The 21,140-nt window shown below is 44.7% G+C and overlaps 2 protein-coding genes across 5 annotated transcripts; both read left to right on the forward strand.

Annotated features, from left to right (window-relative positions):
* Positions 1 to 5,938: 5,938 nt before the first annotated feature.
* LOC149343773 (uncharacterized) lies at positions 5,939 to 8,652 on the forward strand. Of its 4 annotated transcripts, none has more exons than XM_089546045.1 (5): positions 5,939 to 6,046; positions 6,539 to 6,637; positions 7,065 to 7,077; positions 7,166 to 7,206; positions 8,254 to 8,652. In XM_089546045.1, the coding sequence occupies exons 1-5, from the start codon at positions 5,980 to 5,982 to the stop codon at positions 8,490 to 8,492; spliced, it is 459 nt and encodes a 152-aa protein (XP_089402171.1). In that variant the 5' UTR covers positions 5,939 to 5,979; the 3' UTR covers positions 8,493 to 8,652. The 4 variants fall into 4 exon arrangements, with proteins under 4 accessions (XP_089402171.1, XP_089402173.1, XP_089402172.1 ...); XM_089546048.1 differs by having other exon boundaries at positions 6,036 to 6,050; XM_089546047.1 differs by lacking the exon at positions 7,065 to 7,077.
* An 8,632-nt stretch (positions 8,653 to 17,284) lies between these two features.
* Positions 17,285 to 20,340, forward strand: LOC149343774 (uncharacterized). The gene is made up of 2 exons (XM_089542475.1): positions 17,285 to 17,444; positions 19,966 to 20,340. Exons 1-2 carry the CDS (start codon positions 17,360 to 17,362, stop codon positions 20,214 to 20,216), a joined length of 336 nt encoding a protein of 111 aa, XP_089398601.1. The 5' UTR covers positions 17,285 to 17,359; the 3' UTR covers positions 20,217 to 20,340.
* The last annotated feature ends 800 nt before the right edge of the window (positions 20,341 to 21,140 follow it).

Consider the following 21,140-nt stretch of genomic DNA (forward strand, 5'->3'; position numbering starts at 1 on the left):
TCATCATCATCATCATCATCAGCCTGACTGCACCCACTGCAGGGCAAAGGCCTCTCCCATGTCTCTCCAATTAACCCTGGCCTTTGTCAGTTGCCGCCACTGTATCCCTGCAAACTTATTAATCTCATCCGCCCACCTAACTTTCTGCCGTCCCCTGCTACGTTTGCTTTCTTTTGGAATCCATTCCGTTACCCTTAAGGACCAGCGGTTTTCTTGCCTTCGCATTACATGCCCTGCCCAAGCCCATTTCTTCCTCTTGATTTCAACTAAGATGTCATTAACCCGCGTTTGTTCCCTCATCCACTCCGCCCTCTTCCGATCTATTAACGTTACACCTATAATTTTCATTTCCATAGCTCGCTGCGTTGTTCTTAACTTAAGCTGAACCCTCTTAGCCTCCACGTTTCTGCCCCGTAGGTGAGTACCGGTAGGATACACCTGTTGCATAGTTTTCTCTTCAGGGATATTGGTAAGCTACCTTTCATGATCTGAGAGAACCTGCCATATGCGCTCCACACCATTCTTATTCTTCTAGTTATTTCCCTCTCATGATCCGGATCTGCGGTCACTACCTGCCCTAAGTAGAAATATTCTCTTACTACTTCCAGCACCTCGCTACCAATTGCGAACTGCTGTTCCCTTGCTAGGCTGTTGAACATTACTTTGGTTTTCTGCATGTTAATGCTTAGCCCCTCCGTTCTGCTCCGCCTGTCTAACTGATTGATCATGCTTTACAGTTCTTGTCCTGAGTGCCTTAGCAAGACAATGTCATCAGCGAATCGCAAATTACTCAGGTATTCTCCATTAACTCTTATCCCCAACTGTTCCCCTTCCAGTCCCCGGAATACCTCCTCTAAGCAAGCAGTGAGGAGCATTGGCGAGATCGTGTCTCCCTGCCTGACACCTTTCCGTATTGGAATTTTATTGGTGACTTTATAGGAGAACTATAGTAGCTGTGCAATCGTTATAAATATCTTCCAATATTTTCACATAACACTCTTCTACACCCTGATTCCGCAACGCCTGCATGACAGCTGAGGTTTCCACGGAGCCAAATTCTTTCTCGTAATCAATGAAGGCTATATATAGGGGTTGGTTATATTCTGCTCATTTCTCTATCACCTGATTGATAATGTGAATGTGATCTATTGTCCAGTATCATCTACGAAAGCCTGACTGATCATTTGGTTGACTAAAGTCCAAGGTTGTCCTGACTGCATTAGCGATTACCTGAGTAAATACCTTGTAGGCAACGGACCATAAGCTGATTGGCCTGTAATTCTTCAAGTCCTTGACGTCTCCTTTCTTATAAATGAAGATAATGTTAGCGTTCTTCCAAGCTTCTGGTACTCTCGCGGTCACAAGGCATTGCGTATACAGGGTGGCTAGTTTTTGTAGCACAATCTCTCCTCCGTCCTTCAACAAATCTGCTGTTACCTGATCCTAAATTCCTCCTAATCGTCCATTTAAATTATTGTGTTTTTGAAGCGCACCTCTATGCCTGATGTAGAGGAAACATTCTACGGGTTCACAAATGAAACAGGAAAAGGTGCCACAGAGAGCTTTAGGATTCGTTGTGGTTTGCGTTAACGTGCTGCGCATTGAATATGGATGGATGGATGGAAACAACTTTATTACAGTAAACAAAAATCTTCCAGGGTGGTCCCCTACTGATCCAGGAGTCCACGGGCTTGTGCTTCACGTAAAGCCCGATCCACCAGCCATTTCTGGACGTTGGGCTGAGCGGTCTGTAAAGCAGCCTCCCAGGAAGAATGAGTGGGATTGGGGAGGGGGTACTGCCTTTGGGGAAGGACATTCCCAAAGGTAGTGCAAAAGCGTGGATCTTGGCACGCCACAGGTGTGAGGAAAGGTGGGGTGGAAGCATAAGAGACGGTGGGGTGAAATAAAGCAGCCTGTCTGTAATTGTCTCCACGTGGCGCTGGATAAGGGCGACAGGGTACTGTGCGGTGGTGGCAGTTTCATGCGGCTGAATTTGTAATATGTGGTGATTTGGTGATATGTAGAGAGGGTCGATGGGGCTTCTTGTGCAGGGTTGGGTGCCTGATCATCCGGGGTCCGGGAGGAGAGGTCTCGGGCCAGCGCATGAACGCGCTCATTACCGGGCATCGGGGCATGCCCAGGGACCCGCGACAGAGTAATCGTTCGGTCGAGAGAGGTGGCCGTAGTAAGAATACGGTGTGTTGCCGGCGTCGCCACGCCCTTTAGATAGTGGCGGTACGCAGCCTGGGAATCTGTGCAAATTTCGGTTATGTTTTTTTTCAATGGTGGAATGGGCCACAGCAAGTGCGATGGCGGCTCCTTCCGTCTCTGCAGGCGAATTAGTTCGGATAGTGGCGGCGGCCCCCACTGTGCCGTCTTCATAGGCTGCAACTGCCGTGAAATATCCTCCTTTAGAATTTTATGCTGCGTCGACATAAAGGATATCGGAGCGGTTGCTGTATGCTTTGGTTTAATAGCTCGCTCGTGCCTGCCGCCTACAGTGGTGGAGACTAGCACTCATATTACGCGGTAGGCGCTTCTGATATATGTGATCCTGCGTGCGCAGAGAAATCACGTAAGGCGTAGGGCTTGTTTGGGTGGGAATTGGTGGATTGAGACGTAGCTGTCGCAGTAGGCACTGTCCTGTTTCCGTGCTGCTCAGGCGGACTAATTGGTTGGTGCGTTGAGCCTCTATTAATTCGATCACTGTATTGTGGGTACCAGTGGCTAGGAGACGTTTCATGCTAACCGTCCGTGGAAGACGTAGGGCGAAGGTGACAGCCGTGCGTATTAGGATGTCTGCCTGTTGTCTTTGCCGCTGAGAGAGTATGTGGTATGGAAGTTGCATGTAATGCGGCTAATGATTAGTGCATTTGTCATATTGAGGGTCTCGCGTTCAGACAGCCCATGATTGCGTGCTGCCACCCGCCTGATAAGTGCAGCGACCTGTTTGGTCTGTCTCTGCAAGAGCTGAAGGGTGGCGGTTGCATCGAGTGTGTTGTTAATGAGAAGGCCGAGAATCTTCACCTGAGGAACAATGGGTACTGGATTCCCGTACATGTGCAGTTCAATCGGGGGGTGACTGGGAAGAGGTTTCAGCTGCAGGAGTTCCGATTTATTATGAGAGCAACGGAGGCCTGTGTTTGCTAAATGAGCGGTGGTGATATGTATGGCAGATTGCAGGATATCCTGGGCTGTTCCATGGGATCCTCCCGTGGTCCAGAGGGTTATATCATCTGCGTATATGGCTGTATGGAGCCCTGGGATAGCAGCAAGGGCCTTTGCCAGTGGCGCTAGGGCAATGTTAAAGAGTAAAGGGGATTATAATGGTACGCGAAACAACGTCCAAGTTCTTTCCTTCTTATTTTTCGGAACTCTCTTCATTTCACGCAGGACGTGTAGCGACAACCTCTTCATGATAACGATGAATGAACGAGAAAGAGAGAACAAGGGAATGTCGATATTAAGCACAAACATAAGCTACCGTACAGAAAGCACGTGCACAGCAGTCGGTAGTCGAACGCTCAGAAACTCTGGGACGGAAGATGACCGAAGACATGACTTTGTCGCAATGATTTCGCTTTCTCCTGGGCTCGCCTCTTCTTCTTGAAGAAACATCACTGAAGCAGTATAGCTACACCAAACCTTCATTTCTACAGGTGCGCGGCTGTGTTCGTAGTGCCCGCATTAATGCGCTCCTTCGCAAAGCTCTGAAGGTCGCCGTCTTTACTGTGATACGGAAGGACTCCTCTACAACGTAGACCACAACAGGCCTAGTCACCAGAAAACCAATTATTTTGAAGTGGAAGGTGCGCTCCCTAGAAGTGCGGCAGGCTGAACTTTGCTCGCTAGCCGCAATTGACCAGCCGGACGAAATCACGCAGTAGGAGGCTTGCTGCGGGACCGGTTTCCAGAAATGCAGATGCCCGCTTACAAAAGCTTCCTCTTGATTAGGAATTGTGAGGAGGCAGCTTGCGCCGCTGTTCCGTGCGGTGGCACCCCTCATCTGCCCGGGAGATTGTGGGATTCCATAAAGAGAAGGCGCGACGTCTCTCACAATGGAGCTGACAAATGTAGTTCTGGAGTGGGTGCTGTTGACACTGCGTGTCGCTTGTGCAAGCACATCGAATGTGCACGTGCTTCCAGCTGTGCTGTCGGCACGCTGTCAGCCTGCACAGTGCTGTCGTGTTGTGCTCCGGGCCAGCACTAATTGGGTGATTTTAACGACCCCCACTGGGCCTTGCGCAGTGGGGGGGGGGGGGGGGGGGGGGCTTGCAGCGCCTGCAGCAAGCCCCGTTTTGACAACCTGTACGGCGCATCTAGTCGACTAGGACTCACACCACTCAACAATGGTGACGCACACTTTTGAGGAGGCGGATCGACCGGCCTATGCGTCCATTTTCCTTTCGCATCCAGTTTCATCGACGCGACTGGCCTCGATCACTGCATTTCTGGGGTTCTGACCACTTCTCCATCACAATCGAGTCCACTACTATAAGGTGCACCATGCAGGCCTACTCCGTCGCGCCTTCCGCAGAGAAGGGGATGCCGCAGACAGAGCTCTCGCCTATTTCTTTACAAGCCTAGTTGGGAGCGCTCTCCCAGCCGCACAGCGAGGGTAGGGTGCATGGGGCAAGCAGGCCAAAGCAGTGGACTAGACTGGTCTGGAGAATTGACTGGATTCGGCCGTACGCTGTCCTTCGTAGCAAATGTGTCCCTTCAAGACGTTAAATCATAGAATTTAAAACTTGCAGCTTTACAGTGATCAAGTTACCTTGAATTACAGAGTAATGTGTATTTTAGGCATTTGTTGTGAACTAAAGCCTTAGGTGTGCGCCGCCGCCGTGCTCGACTAGTGACCTGAAAGTCGTGAGTTCGATCCCGGACGCAACGGTCGCATTTCGATGGAGGCGAAATGCTACAGGCCCGTGTACTGTGCGCTTTGAGTTCACGTTAAAAACTCCACGGGGTCGAAATTACTACAAGCCCTCTACTATGGCGTCCTTCATAGCCTGAGTCGCTTTGTGACAATAAACGGCATAAACAAGAGAAAAAAAACAATCCTTAGCTGCACCTATTCGTGCAAAGCTGCCACAAAAAGATGTAACATTTGGTTTGAGGTGCGGAGTTCATCCCCATCCTGGTCCTGGAGCTCAGGCGCGTGCGTCAGCCATGGTCATCGGGCGTGAGTTCTTAGCCTGTGTCGCCCGGCTCTTCCCCAGCCTTCGAGACTTGAACTGAGAGCCGTTGTTCACCCGCCCCGTCCACCGCCCAGACCACTCGACACGACGAACTGAGCCTGACGCATGTTCCGGTCCAGCCGACTCCATCGACCCGAGACGCAGCCCACACTTGACGACACCGTTCCCTCTGCCCATGCCGTTCGGCGCGTCCTGGGGCCTCGGCCGTCGGCTCCTGGTGACATGCGGCCCGGAAGCGGCGGGCTAAAAATCGTTGAGCCTTTTCCTTCATTGCGTTGGCCAGCACCTCACCACTTTATCTTTGATGTCCCACCATCCTCTGAAGTCCATACCCACTTTCCGCGTCTGTTCGTCACCTATCGGGACGATCACTCGGTGGCCCCGGGTAGTGTGACGAAGACGTCGAAGCTGGCAGTAGCGCGAGACGGAGCTCTCGCGCTAAGCCAGCGGCCAATAAATAATCTCTTGTCCATCGTTCATCGCGCTTCATTCTAAGCTGGCCGCCACGTAACAATATCATGTTCATTTCTTAAAGGTTCGTTTTGCACTCATGTCTCCATTCTAAGTTGCCCATTCAGTAAGCCATAGCAATTCTCCACCAGGTTGAATGTATTTCTTTCGTTGAGGCAATTTGTTTCATGAATCAATGGAAAGAGGGTGCGTCTGTCTTAGGTCAACAAGCGCTGATAAATATTTCTTCTCCGAGTATCACTGCGCGAGATAGGAAAAACCCCGTCGATTGTCTGATGATACCTTCCCAACTCGCAACCAAGCTAGGATGTATAAAAGAAGCACAGAATGTCCCAACGCATTCATAGCTCGTGGACACAAGAAGCCTACGAAAAGTAAGTACGTCTCTATGTTTACTGTGAAGAATCCTGCACTTTTCACACATACTATAGGGTGCACAGAACTTACAAAAGCTGGCTGAGCAAGCTGCTTTTAGCTATTGCTATGCGTGTTTTAAGAGTTTTCTCAATCCTTTGCACTCTTGACTTCTCTCAATACTCTTGCAGTGACGTAGATCGTTGCTAAGCTTAAGGTCGTTGGAGTAATAGCTTCTAATCGACTTAAGAGAACATCCAGATTGACCAAGTATGAACGCGGACCTTCGCTTTGCGCCGTTACACTTTTCTAAAAAAAATGTCTTAGTTTCCACATCACTCAGCGCTAATTATTGAATATTTATAATCTGTTTCCGCTAGTCTGATAAAAATAATCGGGGGATTATATTGGACTTTCAATGCACGGCTTAGTTTCACAACCTTCCTGGCGCAGTCAACATGAGTGCCCCATGGAAACGCACAGAACTTGACATGCTTTTCTATTCTCTATAGAGCATACGCTACCAAGACATTCCCGAATCTGGCGAGCCAGTCGACGAAGCATGAAGTCGAGCCTGTTACTCACCCTTTCTGCTCTCATCGCCGTCGCCTGTAAGTGTAACCTCACAGCGCTGGTACTTCTTCAAGTTATGTGAAAACACCTGCTTCTGAAAAAAAAAAGAATACATCGTCATGAATCCGGGTTCAGCTGCATGAATGAAAGACCAGGTGGCATATACAGAGTAATTTTTACGTTCTTGGATGCATTCAGGGCATATAAGGAAATATCATACTAGTTTTCTTCATTCCTGATTGCAAAATTGTTTCCGTTAGGTCCCAAAGCAACTTCGAATGATGATGTACAAAGTAGTATGATCCCTGAGGAATTGATGCATACATTTCATTGCCAAGATAACGGTCCATACAAAATGTCAACCATTTTCTTGAGGATATTATTGCTCAGAAAAGAAGCTCAATAACAAGTGCCGTACATGTGTAACGAGGCATTTCTTTTATTTTCTTTCCATGTGCGAGCAAGACGGAGGCATAGTGTAAGTATATATTTAACTACTCTTGTATTGCCACATATATTTATACGAAAGACATCGCTGACTCTATTTTTGGTGCCTTTATGCACAGAGCTCCTGCAACGCCGGTTCAAGAACCTGTCCTGTCGAAAGGTGAGAGCAGATTCTGTCTCCAGCCAAGCGCCCCTAAGCACTGTACTTCGTGACACTGGCCTCTGAGCTAGGGCCATTACACTTCAGTAGTCATTTCTTAAAAACGCATGTTTATGTAGCCATATCTGCAGGTAAACAAGCTTGCGTACATAAATACAAAACAGGGCAGGAGCTCCAAATATACTTTTTGCACATGTCAATTAATCCTTGTTCATGTATATTAATAGATCGCTAAAATAAATGCGCATCCGCACTCTGACTGCTTAGATATGTGCAACACGCTTAGTACTGGAACATTTAAAAAGAAGAAAAAGTGTTTTTGTCTTTTTTGAAAGTACCATAAATTAGGGTGCACAGCCCACGGACAATTTTTTTAGAGGGATAAATTTTCATATCTAATAATTTTCTAACTAAATGTGGCACCGTACAGAATTTTCGTTTTCAAGATCACTCAATTTAGAATGAGTAGGGACAGGGAGTAGGGACATCGTCCTGAGTAGGGACAATGTACTATAAGATTTTTTTCACTCCGTATTGTACCGCGTGGTGTATATATCTGATGAGGATTGGATGCCGTAAATTGCGGCTTCAACCGCTGAGTAAATGCCCGTTGTGCTTTTTTGGAGGGTGGAGGTTAAAGTACCACGCTGTGGCTTAGAGTACTGCGCGGCTGTCCTGCAAGCGCGTGAGAACAGCACGTTTACAAAAGGGGTGGACTCGTGCTCGTTGCTTCCCCTCCATAAAGATTAGTGTTGTTCTTGTTGACCTGGCGCTGGTGAGAAACTTTTTCGCGCATGTTGAGCTCTAATTATCTGACTGCAGCAAGCAATTAAAAATGCTGTGAGTTGTTTTATTTTGCAGTTCTTATATCTCATTCTAATTAAGTTTTCACAAAATTGTGACAAAACATATTCTACAATGGGGCTTAGATTAGTAGCAAAGCTCATCTATCAGGTCATCAGAGCTTGGGCAGAAGCCTTAGAGATAATCACTGTCATCTGTAAATCCTGCACTTTCAAGTACTAAACAACCTCGTTTCTTTAATAGAGTCAGAGGCTGAGGTTCTCGATAGAGCTGGCAAGACTCTAGAGACGGTGGGGCGGATCCTACAAGGCAAGGATGCTGATTCAACAAAGGAGCAGCAGCAAGACATTCTTGAAGTTCTGCAAGCCCTGACTGCTGGAGAAAGAACTGTGGCTGACGACGACGCCGAGTACTTCTGGCCCATCATCGTCCGCGGTGCAGTCGCTCATGGAGTTAAAAAGTGGCTGGATAAAAGGGGATAGACGATGGCCGCTTTCAAGTAAAATTGAAGTCTGAACAGTCGTTTTTCGATAACAGACAAGAAGCAGGTCCGATATTTCAGTTATACAAGAGCTCTTCAAATGTCCACACGTGTTCTGGCGACACATTTGCTTGAATAAACGATCACTTTTACATCTGGTCGATTATTTGCTTCTTTATACGTAGCTTGCATGTATGTGTCCCAAATATTTCATTTCATTTAAATATCTTACAGTGAAGGCCCCAATAAGGGGTGTTACATGAGAAGTAGCAAGAGTAAGAAAACGTAGTTATAATTGAGAAATTTCAGTCACATTTTCAACAAACTCTTACGGGAAGGTGATGAGAGCAAGTTGTTATAAAGGCTGTGCGAGGAATAGAGTTTGAAAACGGCACGGTGCGAAATCGATGACGTGCAACTTGTACCCTTTGCGGCGTTGGAAAGTTGGAAACACACTAGAAGTTATAAGGGCTACTTGGGCCAGTTGATATAAATTCATTGCTACGAGACAGCGCGCAGGGACGGCAGGTAAGAAAAAAACACAGAGCAAGGCACACAGTGCTTTGCTATGTGTCTTCTTTTCTTGTTCGTCGTCTCTGCGCTCTTCTTCGTAGCAAGGAACATTGGAAGCTTATAATCGTAGCGAAAAAAGCAAGTTTCGTCTAGTGGAGGCGCTCTCATTATAGATGCGAGATTTGTAGCGAAAAAGAAAAATAAGGCCATGAGCAGACATCCATCAGACTGCGTCCTGCAACAAAGACATCCAGCGACTGCTCACAATTCTTAAGCATGCTCAAGAGCACTACAATTGCAGACAAAGATCCTCTAGCGCTTTTCTATTTTCTTTTGAGCGGAAGAATTATTGCGCAATTTTTTTTTCGTGTATAGCGTAACCAAACACCGCAATAGACTTTACTGCTCTTGTTTGGAAAAAAAAGCTGACAATTTACGTATATAATGCGACTTTTCAGAAATACCACGATATCTATGTTTTCCTAGCCGACGCAGCGAACCCAAGTATTTTTACCTTACTTCTTTAAAGTCGGTTGAACTTTCAGCATAGCATAGTAGCCAGGTCACAAGCACTTCATAAACCGAATGAGTGAATCAACTGCCTCTAGCAATAAAACATGCATATATTCTGAAGGTATTTCGCCAAATGATGCAAAGCAATTTGCTCTCCGAAAAAACAAACAAAAAATAGAAACTGAAACTGCTTCTGCGGATAAAATTGCCTGAAATGGTTGGGAGCAGAGAAAATTCTCATAGAAAAAAAATAGGAAGTAGCCAGCGCACACTTGCTGTTGTTGTTACCCCGAATCGTACTGAATCTGCGAGAAGAAAGGCCATTCTAAAAATTTCAGGCTTCGCTGGTCGGGGAACCCTGAGGTACCTGAAGAAAAATCTGAAAAACAAAGCCTGCTAGGGATGCGATTTAATAGAGAAGACAAGCCACACAGTGATGCTTCTTCAAGGAGCATTACATTATAGCAAAGAAAACTGCAGAATCGTGCATTAAGTTTCCACAGCAAAATCACGAAACTGAACAACACTTTTGAGTGTATGGAATGCTACCGAACTTTTGTTAACCTCAGTAAACAGAAAAACTACAGCCGCACAACACATTCCAGTGCAGTAGACAAGCTGCAGAACTGCGTGTGGGCGATACGCATATCAGGTATAAAAGGCAATCGGCACTCAGCTGTGCGGTGACCGAGACTATTGTAATAAACAAAGTATCCGCTGCACGTTTCATCCTCTGACCATTCCGGTATTCAGGGAAAATCTGCACATCACTTTATTTAAATTTTCCTTGAGAAACTTCAACGTTTGTTTTCATTTTGGCTGCTCATTTTATTGTTGGAAATTATTCAGGCTGCCACCTTTGTACCATAAAGGGCTCCTCTACGACAATACGAGCGCGCCGCAGTCAATACAGATAATACGTCATGTGCTCACTTATTTGCCCAAGGGTTGTCTGGTGGCGGCGTTTGCTCACACTGCAAAGTAGATTAAAGCGATAAAAGGGGGTTAACGGCCCTCGCTTGTGTTGTCTCTAACCACGTGCGTTAAAACGATTTGCTTCTTTATGTTGGGTTGCACGAGATTACAATATAAGGTGCACAAAAATCTCTCTACCGTTCTGAGTAGATGGGAGTTTTCTCGGTAAAAGTATGAATGAACCTCCTTTGCACGCAAAAAAAAAACGTCTAGCTTAACGGGAAAACTTTGCCGGACGATCAGAAATATTCCACAGTGTTTGATTGTTAAATGTAAGCGTCGGTTATTTAATCGGATGTAGAAGAGTTGCGGCCTCAGCAAGAACAGGGTGCCTGAAAAGATTAAACACCACATCTGTAAAGGTTCTCGCTTCGAAGCTAGAGACACTTCAATGAAACTTAAGATTTATTATACTGCACGTCTCCTATGCAATGAAACTTTAGCGAGAAGAACAAATCTAGCAAAATATTTTACGCGATACTTAGGGGCCCTGTCTGAAGAAGAGTCGACGCTTTCGTTGCCATCGGCGTCGGCGTTCCTTTTGTAACTGCAAAGTTCGAATTGGTCTAAAACATAGCTGTTAGAAGAGGACCCCAAATATCGCGCCATCCACACCAGCGACGCATCGGATCTCCAGTGATCAGAGCAACTGAGAGTAAAGACATTTACGATTGAAGGCATCACAGAGAAATATCTTATCTGCAGAAAAATTGTTACAAAGTTTATTTTTATGGCAAATTTTTCAATTAATTGCCATCGACGATGCAGTGCCGAGTATCTTACTCGGAATGTATTGGTATCGGAAATACTATTATTGCAGGCATCGGTATCCGAGGTGCTTTTTTGAAGTATCGTGCATATCCCTGCTGGACACGCACCGCTGTTTCATATGGTCGGTGCTTTGTCTGTGGAAGAGAGATGTGAAAAGAGCTGAACATAGCCTGTTGCGGCACCACCGTCACGATGATTACCATTGCAGCACGCTGCTAGAAATGCATACCACTTTCGCGATCTCTGAAAAACCAGTAACCACTATTCACACTCCTTTTTTTTACTGTCACCAATTATAACTACTATGTCTGCACGAAGCCGACAACTCTACTGCGAGCTCTGCCTCTATTTGGAAAGGAATCTCTACCAGATTAAGACCTAATCAAAATTTAGTGCTTGTCTTCACTGACTAACAGGTTATGTAATTCTAGCGCTTCATACACTTGTATTAGCTTCGATGTCTTAATAATGAACCAATAATAACCGATGCGTGTTCACTCTGTGTGCGCGCTTAAACCACTTTACTGCTCTAATGAAGCTCTTATTTTTTAAAGTTCTACCCGCATATGAGGCCAAGGACAGAGCCACAGGAGGTGTACACGAATAAATTAACTTTTTTTCTTTTACTTGGCAGCTGGAGGCAGCGAAAGTTACACGAGTATCCTTGCGATTGGCAGGGTGCATGGCCTCCACCGACAGGAAGTACGTCTTCTACTGAGCGATTGATAACACGTACTTTTATCTGGCTCTTAGGGGCAGTTTTGAAATGTTTCTTTTTTTCGGATTGGGAATTCCCAGATAACCGCACTTACAACGCTTTTCTTTATCTTCATGCGAGCCCATACAGTTTCATTAAACTTTCTTTGTTCTAGATGAAACTCGTTAGCCTCATTCTGGCTCTTCACGGACGGCCGGCTTACTTAACTGAGCAAGGGGAAATTAAATCTTGAACAAGCAAAACTCTACTTTCGTATGTCAGAGTTCTGTACAAATGGACGATGCGCGTAACTGCAGGACCACTTGACAACAGCAGCAATGTTTCGAACACGGTGAGAAACAGTTCTTTTATTGAGCCTTTTACCTGGAGATTAAAGTTACATTTCAAATGAATCGTTTACGTTCAGGGGCAGATTAAAAAGGAGGAAGCAGGTGATTGGGTGAACTAGGGAGGACCACGCCTCTCACGAAAAAAATTCTGGAGCAGAAAATCACACTGCGTTCTTTCTTCTCAACTAAGAAATTTCAAAAACACACCGCTTAATTCTAAAATCAACAAGCAAGCAGGGAGACCCTGGTGTGACTTGCCTAAGGGCATCGATGTGATACTCCCTCCCAACCCTTGTTCATTTTGCTCTCTGTTGTATAGAACGCAGTCCTCCTGTATTCCGTCCACTATGATGCAAATACAACTACCCACAAACAATACTCTAAAAGAGCAAGCATGTTTACAAACACCGGATTGTTGTGAGCTAAAACCTATAACAATATTACTTCCAACATTTCTTCAGGCTTTTTTTGCCTCCTGTGGATAAGGATGTGAGGGTGGTAAACGAAGAAACCCAATTAGGGATTGGGAGAGAAACGGTACTCAATAGCTCCTAAAGAAGTAGTGCTAGACTGAATGGTCAAGAAACGTACAGCAAGGCAGCTTAAAACATAAAAAGACGTAAATGTCCTGAGAGCCCACCGTCATGCACGCAGTCGAACTACTACTTAGGTATAACGTGCTCTTTGACTGACGTCACAGGCATCAGAAATCCGTGATATAGATCCCAAGAACCTATATAACTTCCAAGGCAAGACATTTGAAAGTGGAACTAGCGTCCGTACTGTCAGTCAGAGATATTTTCTATACTGTTCAATCTCTATCCTCTACTGAAACCTGCTTGCCAGTTTTACGGAGAGATGGGCCAGAAATTCAGCGAGCTCTTTGGTGCATTTATAGGACTTCCTCTTATGCCTGTTATGACAGAGATGGTTGGCTGAGCGTACTAATGTCGGAATACTGGCTCTTTAAGCATTTTTTCTATTTTATAAAGCTATTTTATAAAATATATATTTTATAAAATATATATTTTATATATTTTATATTATATTCTATTTTATAAAAAAAATATAATAGAATAACTTTCTCTTCATTGCATAATTTCGTTCATGATGAGACACAAACCTCAGTTTTGTATAAAAAAAGATACCTTTAGTCAGTACAATGTAGCTTCCTACCATGAAATATAAACATTACAAAGCCTTCGAGAGGCGCTTGCGGTGCATCTCTATTATCAGGAACCCTGACACCTTACGTTTAATTCGTTTTTTTATTGCGCGCCGTCGCTTTCGTCGCCAGTGTTGGTGTGCCCACCGACACCTGCTTACTGCCACCTACTCGGTTGGTAGGTGGCTCACTAAGCCTTTCTCAATTCACGGTAACCTTCCTCCTACTTCTTGGGTGGTTACCACCCGAGTGGCTCACGTAGCAACCACGCACCGATTACGCCTTCTTATGCTTTTTCTATATCCGCCCCCTTTCACGGTAATCTTCCTCTGGTTGGGGATTCCCTCGTTCCCGCCACGCCCTCCTCCTTCGACGGACAACACCTTTCGGCCGGTTGCCGTGGGAACCACACAGAAGTTACACCTCCCTATGCTCTTGCCTTCCTCTCCTTCCATTGTGACTCTTCTCCTCAGCCCAGCGTGAATACCCCCCGGTTGGCTCCTGTGGCAACTACCCGCAGATTCCGTCTTCTTAAAATGTCACCATTCCGTCCAGTGACTTTTCAAAGGAATAACGCCTCAGTATTCGGAAAGCCCCCGGTACATTTGAGGCTAGTGGATCTTTAGGTTCTTGTTTTAAAAAGCAATTATGAAGACATGAAGCTTCCCATTAAATTTTAGCTGTAGCAGGCCACAATTTCAGATAAGAAAATTGACCTTCTACAATATATTTTAGGTAGCTAAAGCAGTAATTGAACAATCAGTAACGACAAAACCACCTTCGAACGAAGTTTTTTTTCATAAATATAGAACTACATGCTGCGCGAACTGTATGTATGTAAAAGAGCCTTGTAAGTGTCTAATCAGCGTTTCATGCCACCCATGAGGCTTACCCGTGTGACTTGCCTCCACCCATAATATTGTTTCGCGTTGTCTGCAAGTAAGGCGGCCGTGGAATGTCCGATATCGTCACAAGTAAGGTTCGCTGCTGATGGCGGTAAAGCATTATGATTACATATGCGATATTTAGACAGACCGGCCGAAAGCAACACGTTCTATTTGTCATACGCGGCTAAGGCAAGATAAAGCCCAATTGTATTGTAATTGTACTGTAGATAAAGCCTAATTGTATTGTTTTATTGCAAGCAATAAAAGAACAAAGAACTATAATAAGGAAGTAATTACTCATTGACGTCCACCCGAGCGCAGCCATAGTTTTTTGGTCAACAAAAAACTATGTGCCCTTTTGCTCTGTATATAAAGAGTCGAGCACTGGGGCAATTCATCGATCCGTCTAAGGAACGCCGGTTAGTATCACGTTTCATTCTAAGTCTGACGTGCCAGCTTAGTGCGTATGAATTACTTACTACCCCTCGTAGAAGGCTTTAATAAGAGTGCTGCCGATCTCGTGCTTAATTCGTATTTTTTACTTTCTCACTTTTTAGTTTTCTGTGTCTCAGAATTCCTACTTGTTTACTCTGCGTGATGTGCCTTGCTGGTATTTCAAAGTAGTGAAGCGCGAACCTCTTGAATATACACATTCTGACTTATTCTGCGACATTTTGTGGGTTCTTTATTCTCGCGCTGAGCTAGCGAAAAAACAGTGCTTTCATCAACTTGCGTACAAGTGCTAACGAAATATTCGGACGTAACTGGTGTTTATGGTTGCCACGAGAGTAAAGGATTATGCTACGTGTTTTCAACAACATAATACAAAAAAAGTTAAAATTTCCCTTCAAGCATATCGCCTACTGCAAATAAAATCAACTTGTATCCGTTAACTGGTTTAAGATCGCATTCTTTGAGAAATTCAGCGAAACCTATCGGGAAGCCATAGCGAATTCCAACTCAGGAGTGACATAAGTTTCCGTGCATACTCTAGTGACGGATCAGATTACTTAGAAGTTGTCGGAAGGTTCAATACAGGCATTAGTAGATGCTCAAATATATGCACCACACTTGCTAGAGATTCAGGGCTGAGACTGTTTGGAATGGAATAGCCATCCACTACTTTACAATAGACTTTCCGATCATTGTTTCTCGCGGCGGTGACAACATGTGGCGGAGCTTTAGCAGCGCATGTAGGGAGCTTTAACCACGCTTGTAGTGAGTGACGACATAACCATTGCCATCTTCATCGGTCCCGTTTTGTTGTGGCACAGTCATGCTGTACTTCCACGTCCTAGGCGGTAGCCGTGCTCCACAAGATGAAGGGTCTTGATGATTCCAGTGTGTGCTGGAGCAATAACACTGGCTCTGAACATGGTTTTTGACACCTAGGTACTTCAGTGCTCCCCTGTTCGGGAAAGGGTGCTTTTACGATCCCATGCGAAGACGCGAAAGCAGTCGAATGTTTTGCGGTCTGCACAGAAAAAGCCGACTAGCCCCGCGCTAAGAACCTATCAAACTGGTTGGTACGAATAGCAACAGTGGGGCAAGCAGCACTAAATGATTGACTTAGAATGCGATATGATCGCCTGCAAAGCAACTTATGGGGGCACCTCATTCCATTGGCAATAGAGAGGGCGCAAATTTTCCGGTCACTGATACAGAGCACTTACTGCAGGGCTCGTGGGCAGGGCTGTGAATCCAAGACCTCACAAAGAAATCATGCAGCAAGGATGTTTGTCGAGACCGGCTTTGAAAGATAATTTTATGTTGTGGTGGGATAAAAAGAAACAAGTAAATAATTTAGTAAAAACGTATTGTAGATTTTAAGGTTATGGCGCTTTAGTTCCTCTGATAATCAAGCATATATTGATTGAATTTATCAGGTTCTTTTTGTAGGCTGGTGCACAGAATCAGTAAGGTGGCCTCACTAATGTCTGAGGATAAAGTTTTACAGTTATAAAGGCTTAACGTCTACAGGAGCAATAACCTGCAGCCAGGTACTGGTACTAGCACATTAATTTCAGTACTTCTGTGTGCCCAGATATGCCCTTTACCATGGAGACCTCTCTTTGGCTAACACTCCTTTCTCTCATCGCCGTTGCTTGTGAGTATTATGAGACATGCATTGGTACTGCTTGCGAGATTTCAGTTCTATATTACCTTAATTTTTAAATTACCCCCGTCGATGATATGCGGGCAGGTTTATACTAGATATTCTTTCCAATGGGGTAATCTCTGATTTTGGCCCTTTTTGTAGGTGAGAGTAAAATAAAAGCACGAAAAATAGTGCATAATGCCAGATCACACTTTTGTCATTGTGAAGCATATAAATTTATTGTAGAAAGCAGAATGATCGGCTTATGTGTTTATTATTTGAGGTACTGAAGGACTCGAAGCACTAAGATATATATTCGCCTGATTATTACATGCTGTCTTAGTAAGAACTTTACACATGTGGTGCCGGTTATTCAGTTAAAATCATTACGCATATTGTTTTGTAACCAAGCATGCCTAAAGTCAATGCAGGAAAGCTTTGCACAAACTCCGCTTGAAAAGTTGTTTTGTATTGATATGACGCTCGAAAAATTTCGTCAGGAACATGTGTGGGTGCTTTTGCTTCTTTGTGAGGCACATAATACGAGAAAGCTTTGTAGATAAGCTGCTTAATGCTGAAAACCATGAAGTCGAAGCTTTAAATAAGCGGCTTCAGTTTCTTTCAGCAGCTTATTTTTCACTTCTTACCCTGTAATTAATAACCTTGATCTTATGCCTCACTCTTTACTGTATGCAGAACACCGCTGTTTTCAACATAAATGTAATCATAGCGTCCTCAAAAAGCTATGAGTCATTTGTAAATTACGTGGTTTCTAATGTTATTGTCTTTTCTTCCTTTTTTTTCATTTCTTATAAAGATAGAGCAATCATGTGAGTACAACATTTACAATTCTGAAACTATAACCTTGCAGTCTAATTACAGACTTCGTGACTATATTTATGAAGGACGCTACAACGAATGTTCTTCACTCTTCATTTAACAGCACTGCACCAGTGGCACATCAGAAACCAGTTCTCTCGAAAGGTAAGAGGACTAGCGTCTGTGAATAAAAACAAAAGCGTTTTGCCGTCATGCTTGCAGTCATATAATAGCCACACCAATGAACGAGCGGAGAGGGCGTTAAAAACATTTCTCTATTTTGGTGCACTTCAAACCAACCTCTGAACGCGCAATGCACGAAAGGAACATCATATATTCTGAAATTATTTATTGGAGTCGTGCGAGGAGAGCATATAAAATGAAAATCCACAAAAAGTTTGGGAAACAGCTGCCACATCAAACGAACGCAACAGCTTAGCAAGGTGCTATTGCAGATCGGAAAGCCAACGTAGGCGTCCTGTATATTTCAGGCAAAACACATATACTTCTTATAAATTTTCCTATGTTATACGCTCGAATATTTTTGGAAGTACATATGCACGCAGTTTTACTGCTTTTTGTTCTGATGCTAGCAGCATTGCAGTTCTACCTTTCGATTCACACTCTCACTCACGCTAATGAACCTCTTGTCTCAAGCTCTCGGCATCTTACTTTAAAACGCGCTCAAAAGTATAGCGCCTTAGTAACTACCAATTAGCCTGCACTTCTCCGAACTATCTGGTGAGCATCTGGGTGGACACCGGCCATTACTTGAGCCAGAAAGGGGCTCCAAGTGTTGTTGAGCTTATCCACACCGCACGCTCGTTTGACGTATACGTGGACTTCTTGACCCCGTGAGGGAAGCTGTCGTGCATGTGGGCGCAGGAATGTGTGCAAGACCTTCTGATCCAAACTGAATTTTTGATCGGAGTACCACTGCCTAGCTTCACCTGAAAAGCACTTGCTGTCGGGCTAGTTGGTCTTGGCTCATATTTAAATATTTGCCGCCGCGGTGGCTCAGCGGTTATGGTGCTCGGCTGCTGACCCAAAAGACGCGGGTTCGATCCCGGCCGCGGCAGCTAGAATTTCTTTGGAGGAGAAATTCTGGAGGCCCGTGTACTGTGCGATGTCAGTGCACGTTAAAGAACCCCAGGTGGTCGAAATTTCCGGAGCCCTCCACTACGGCGTCTCTCATAACCTTAGTCACTTTGGGACGTTAAACCCCATAAACCAAACCAAACCAAGCCATATTTAAATATTTAACGACGCAAAAAAAAACACACATATATGTGCATGAGAAGACTAAGCGCTTCGTCTTGCCATAACCTTCTGTGTTTCGTCTATATTTTTTTTGCGCCGTTAAATATTTTAATCTTAAACCTGAGTTTTTTGTCCTAGCTTAACTTTTATCCAGAACGTGAATTAGTAGACAAGAGGAACGTTCCTGCGGCAAACTTTTCAACGTTATTTCCTAATAAAACCTCGGTCTATTTCCATTTGAAATTGGACAATAGCTAACTAATTTCAGTAGTTATCGGTAGTTTTGTACACTCATCGCTAGAACTTTTTTACCGACAGAATAAACTTTATTGATTCGAAATGTTTTGCAGAAAAAAAACGCGCAGGTGCCCATATCTGAACACCCTTTTTTTACACAGCGAAGCAGTGAAGTCGTAGAAGCCACGGGATAGACGTAATTGTGCTGCTATAACATGTACAGCTGCAACGGAAAAAGATTAGCACAAGTTACTCATGACCGGAGCGGAAAAATTGCGAGACGCGGCGCTATTGTAGCCGTACGCGCAGATAGCGAGAGTGCCTGGCACATTCCACTTTTCAAAGTGGGGGTGGCCGACAAAAAGCAGCCCATCCGAAAGCAGGCACTGCCACACATTACTTTTGACAATGCATCGCCACTTTTTACAGTGCATCCCCAGCACATTTTTAAAGGAAAATGGTGATAAAGATAAAAATGATCGCCACGCCAGCGTAAAAAAAATAAATAAAACGAGATTATGTGCTCAGCCAACTTAGCACATGGTTTGGCTGATAAGAGATCTACAGGCGTTCGTTTAAGATGTTACATTTCAGATGGGCGAATGTCTAGATGGATTGCTTTCTGCCGGCCACCCTCGCTTTAGGAAATGGAATGTTCCTGGCACTCTCGCTATCGGTGTACTGGGCAACAATAGCGCCGCGTGTCGCGATTTTTTCGCACTGGTCATGATTCACTTGTGCCATTCTTTTTTCGTTGCAGCTGTACCTCCCCGTAACTGAAATATGAACGATTTTTGAACCCAACGTAGCATACCTTGCCATACCATACCATACCATACCATACCATACCATACCATACCATACCATACCATACCATACCATACCATACCATACCATACCATACCATACCATACCATACCATACCATACCATACCATACCATACCATACCATACCATACCATACCATACCATACCATACCATGGAGACGAAATTCTAAAGGCCCGTGTACTGTACGATGTCAGTGCGCCGTTAAAGAACTGCAGGTGGTCGGAATTTTCGGAGTCCTTCACTACGGCGTCCCTCATAGCCTGAGTCGTTTTGGGACGTTAAACCCCAATAAACCAAACCAAACCATACCATGGCATACTATAGTATACAATAGCATACAGTTGTTTCATTCATTTCCAGAGGACGAAGCTGCAGTGCTTCTGAAGGTTGGAAAAAGCCTTGAGAGTGTCGGACGCCTCCTGCAGGGCGATGCAGCTTTGACCAAAGAGGACCAGGAGCAGGCACTTGAAGTCTTGACTGCACTGACAACTGGAGAAAATTCCCTCAGCGATGAAGACGCTGAGCACATCTTGCCGATAATCGTCCGAGGCGTTGTCCATGGAGCCATCGCCCACGGAGTCCACAAGTGGCTTAACAAGCGGGCTCCTTAGCAAACAGTTCCGTACCTGTTGACTCGCGTTGTCTTAAGCAAAAAAAAAAAAAAAATTAAGCGCGCATCAGCGCACAGTTCAAGACACCGGCGAAATCTTCTGCGTTTACTGAAGCTAAAACGTATTCCGAAATTCAACTAAACTTTTGTGTCTCTTGCTGACGCTTTTACAGTGTTAGCGCCCTTATATCGGGTATACAGCGCAAAAATGTTTGAATAAAATAAAGTGTACTAAAATTTCGTTTGTTAGTATTGTTTCAAGTCCTCTAGACAAGATTCATAATAGGGACACGCATCGCATGGACCTTTCAACCGCACCAAATATATCACAACTGCGGGCAGTCACAGACAACGCAACACTTTATTGTGCATTGTTTGCAAGACTGATGGCGCTAAACGTGCGCATAACACACTTTTCCCTCTGAACAGACTGGCATTCAGCTCCCAAATAAAGTACTTCCACAATTAAACGGATTACCTCAATGCTGCAAGCCAGTGTGACTAATATTTAGCTACGCGGTCTGCGTTTTAAGCGATTGCCGCTTTACCGCTTTAAGGAATAGGAATGCCGACCGAAGGTTGCTAAAACGTTTGACATTTCGGCTTCCGCACGAAAGCCTTGTTTACAAGGCTGGACAAGGTACACAATGCTCTAGTGTGGAAGCCGCAAAGTCTAACATTTTGACTACCTTTGGTCGTGTTCCTTTTTCTTTCGACATTAACCTACAAGCTCACCGGAGGAGATTTTGTCAAACCTTGAATTTCGTCTCAAGTGCTATGAGTTCTTTCTTTTTCAACTGACTAATCCGCTCGATACGAGGCCAGAACTCGTTGCGATCTAATGAGGTAAGAAGAAAAAATTTTGTAATGATGGTGAACTCGTGGTTTCCTCCTAAACAAGACGAGCAGCTCTTGATGTGTTAAA

This window comes from Amblyomma mixtum, chromosome 5 (genome assembly GCF_055824585.1).
Source record: "Amblyomma mixtum isolate Tamu chromosome 5, ASM5582458v1, whole genome shotgun sequence".
Lineage (NCBI taxonomy): Eukaryota > Metazoa > Arthropoda > Arachnida > Ixodida > Ixodidae > Amblyomma > Amblyomma mixtum.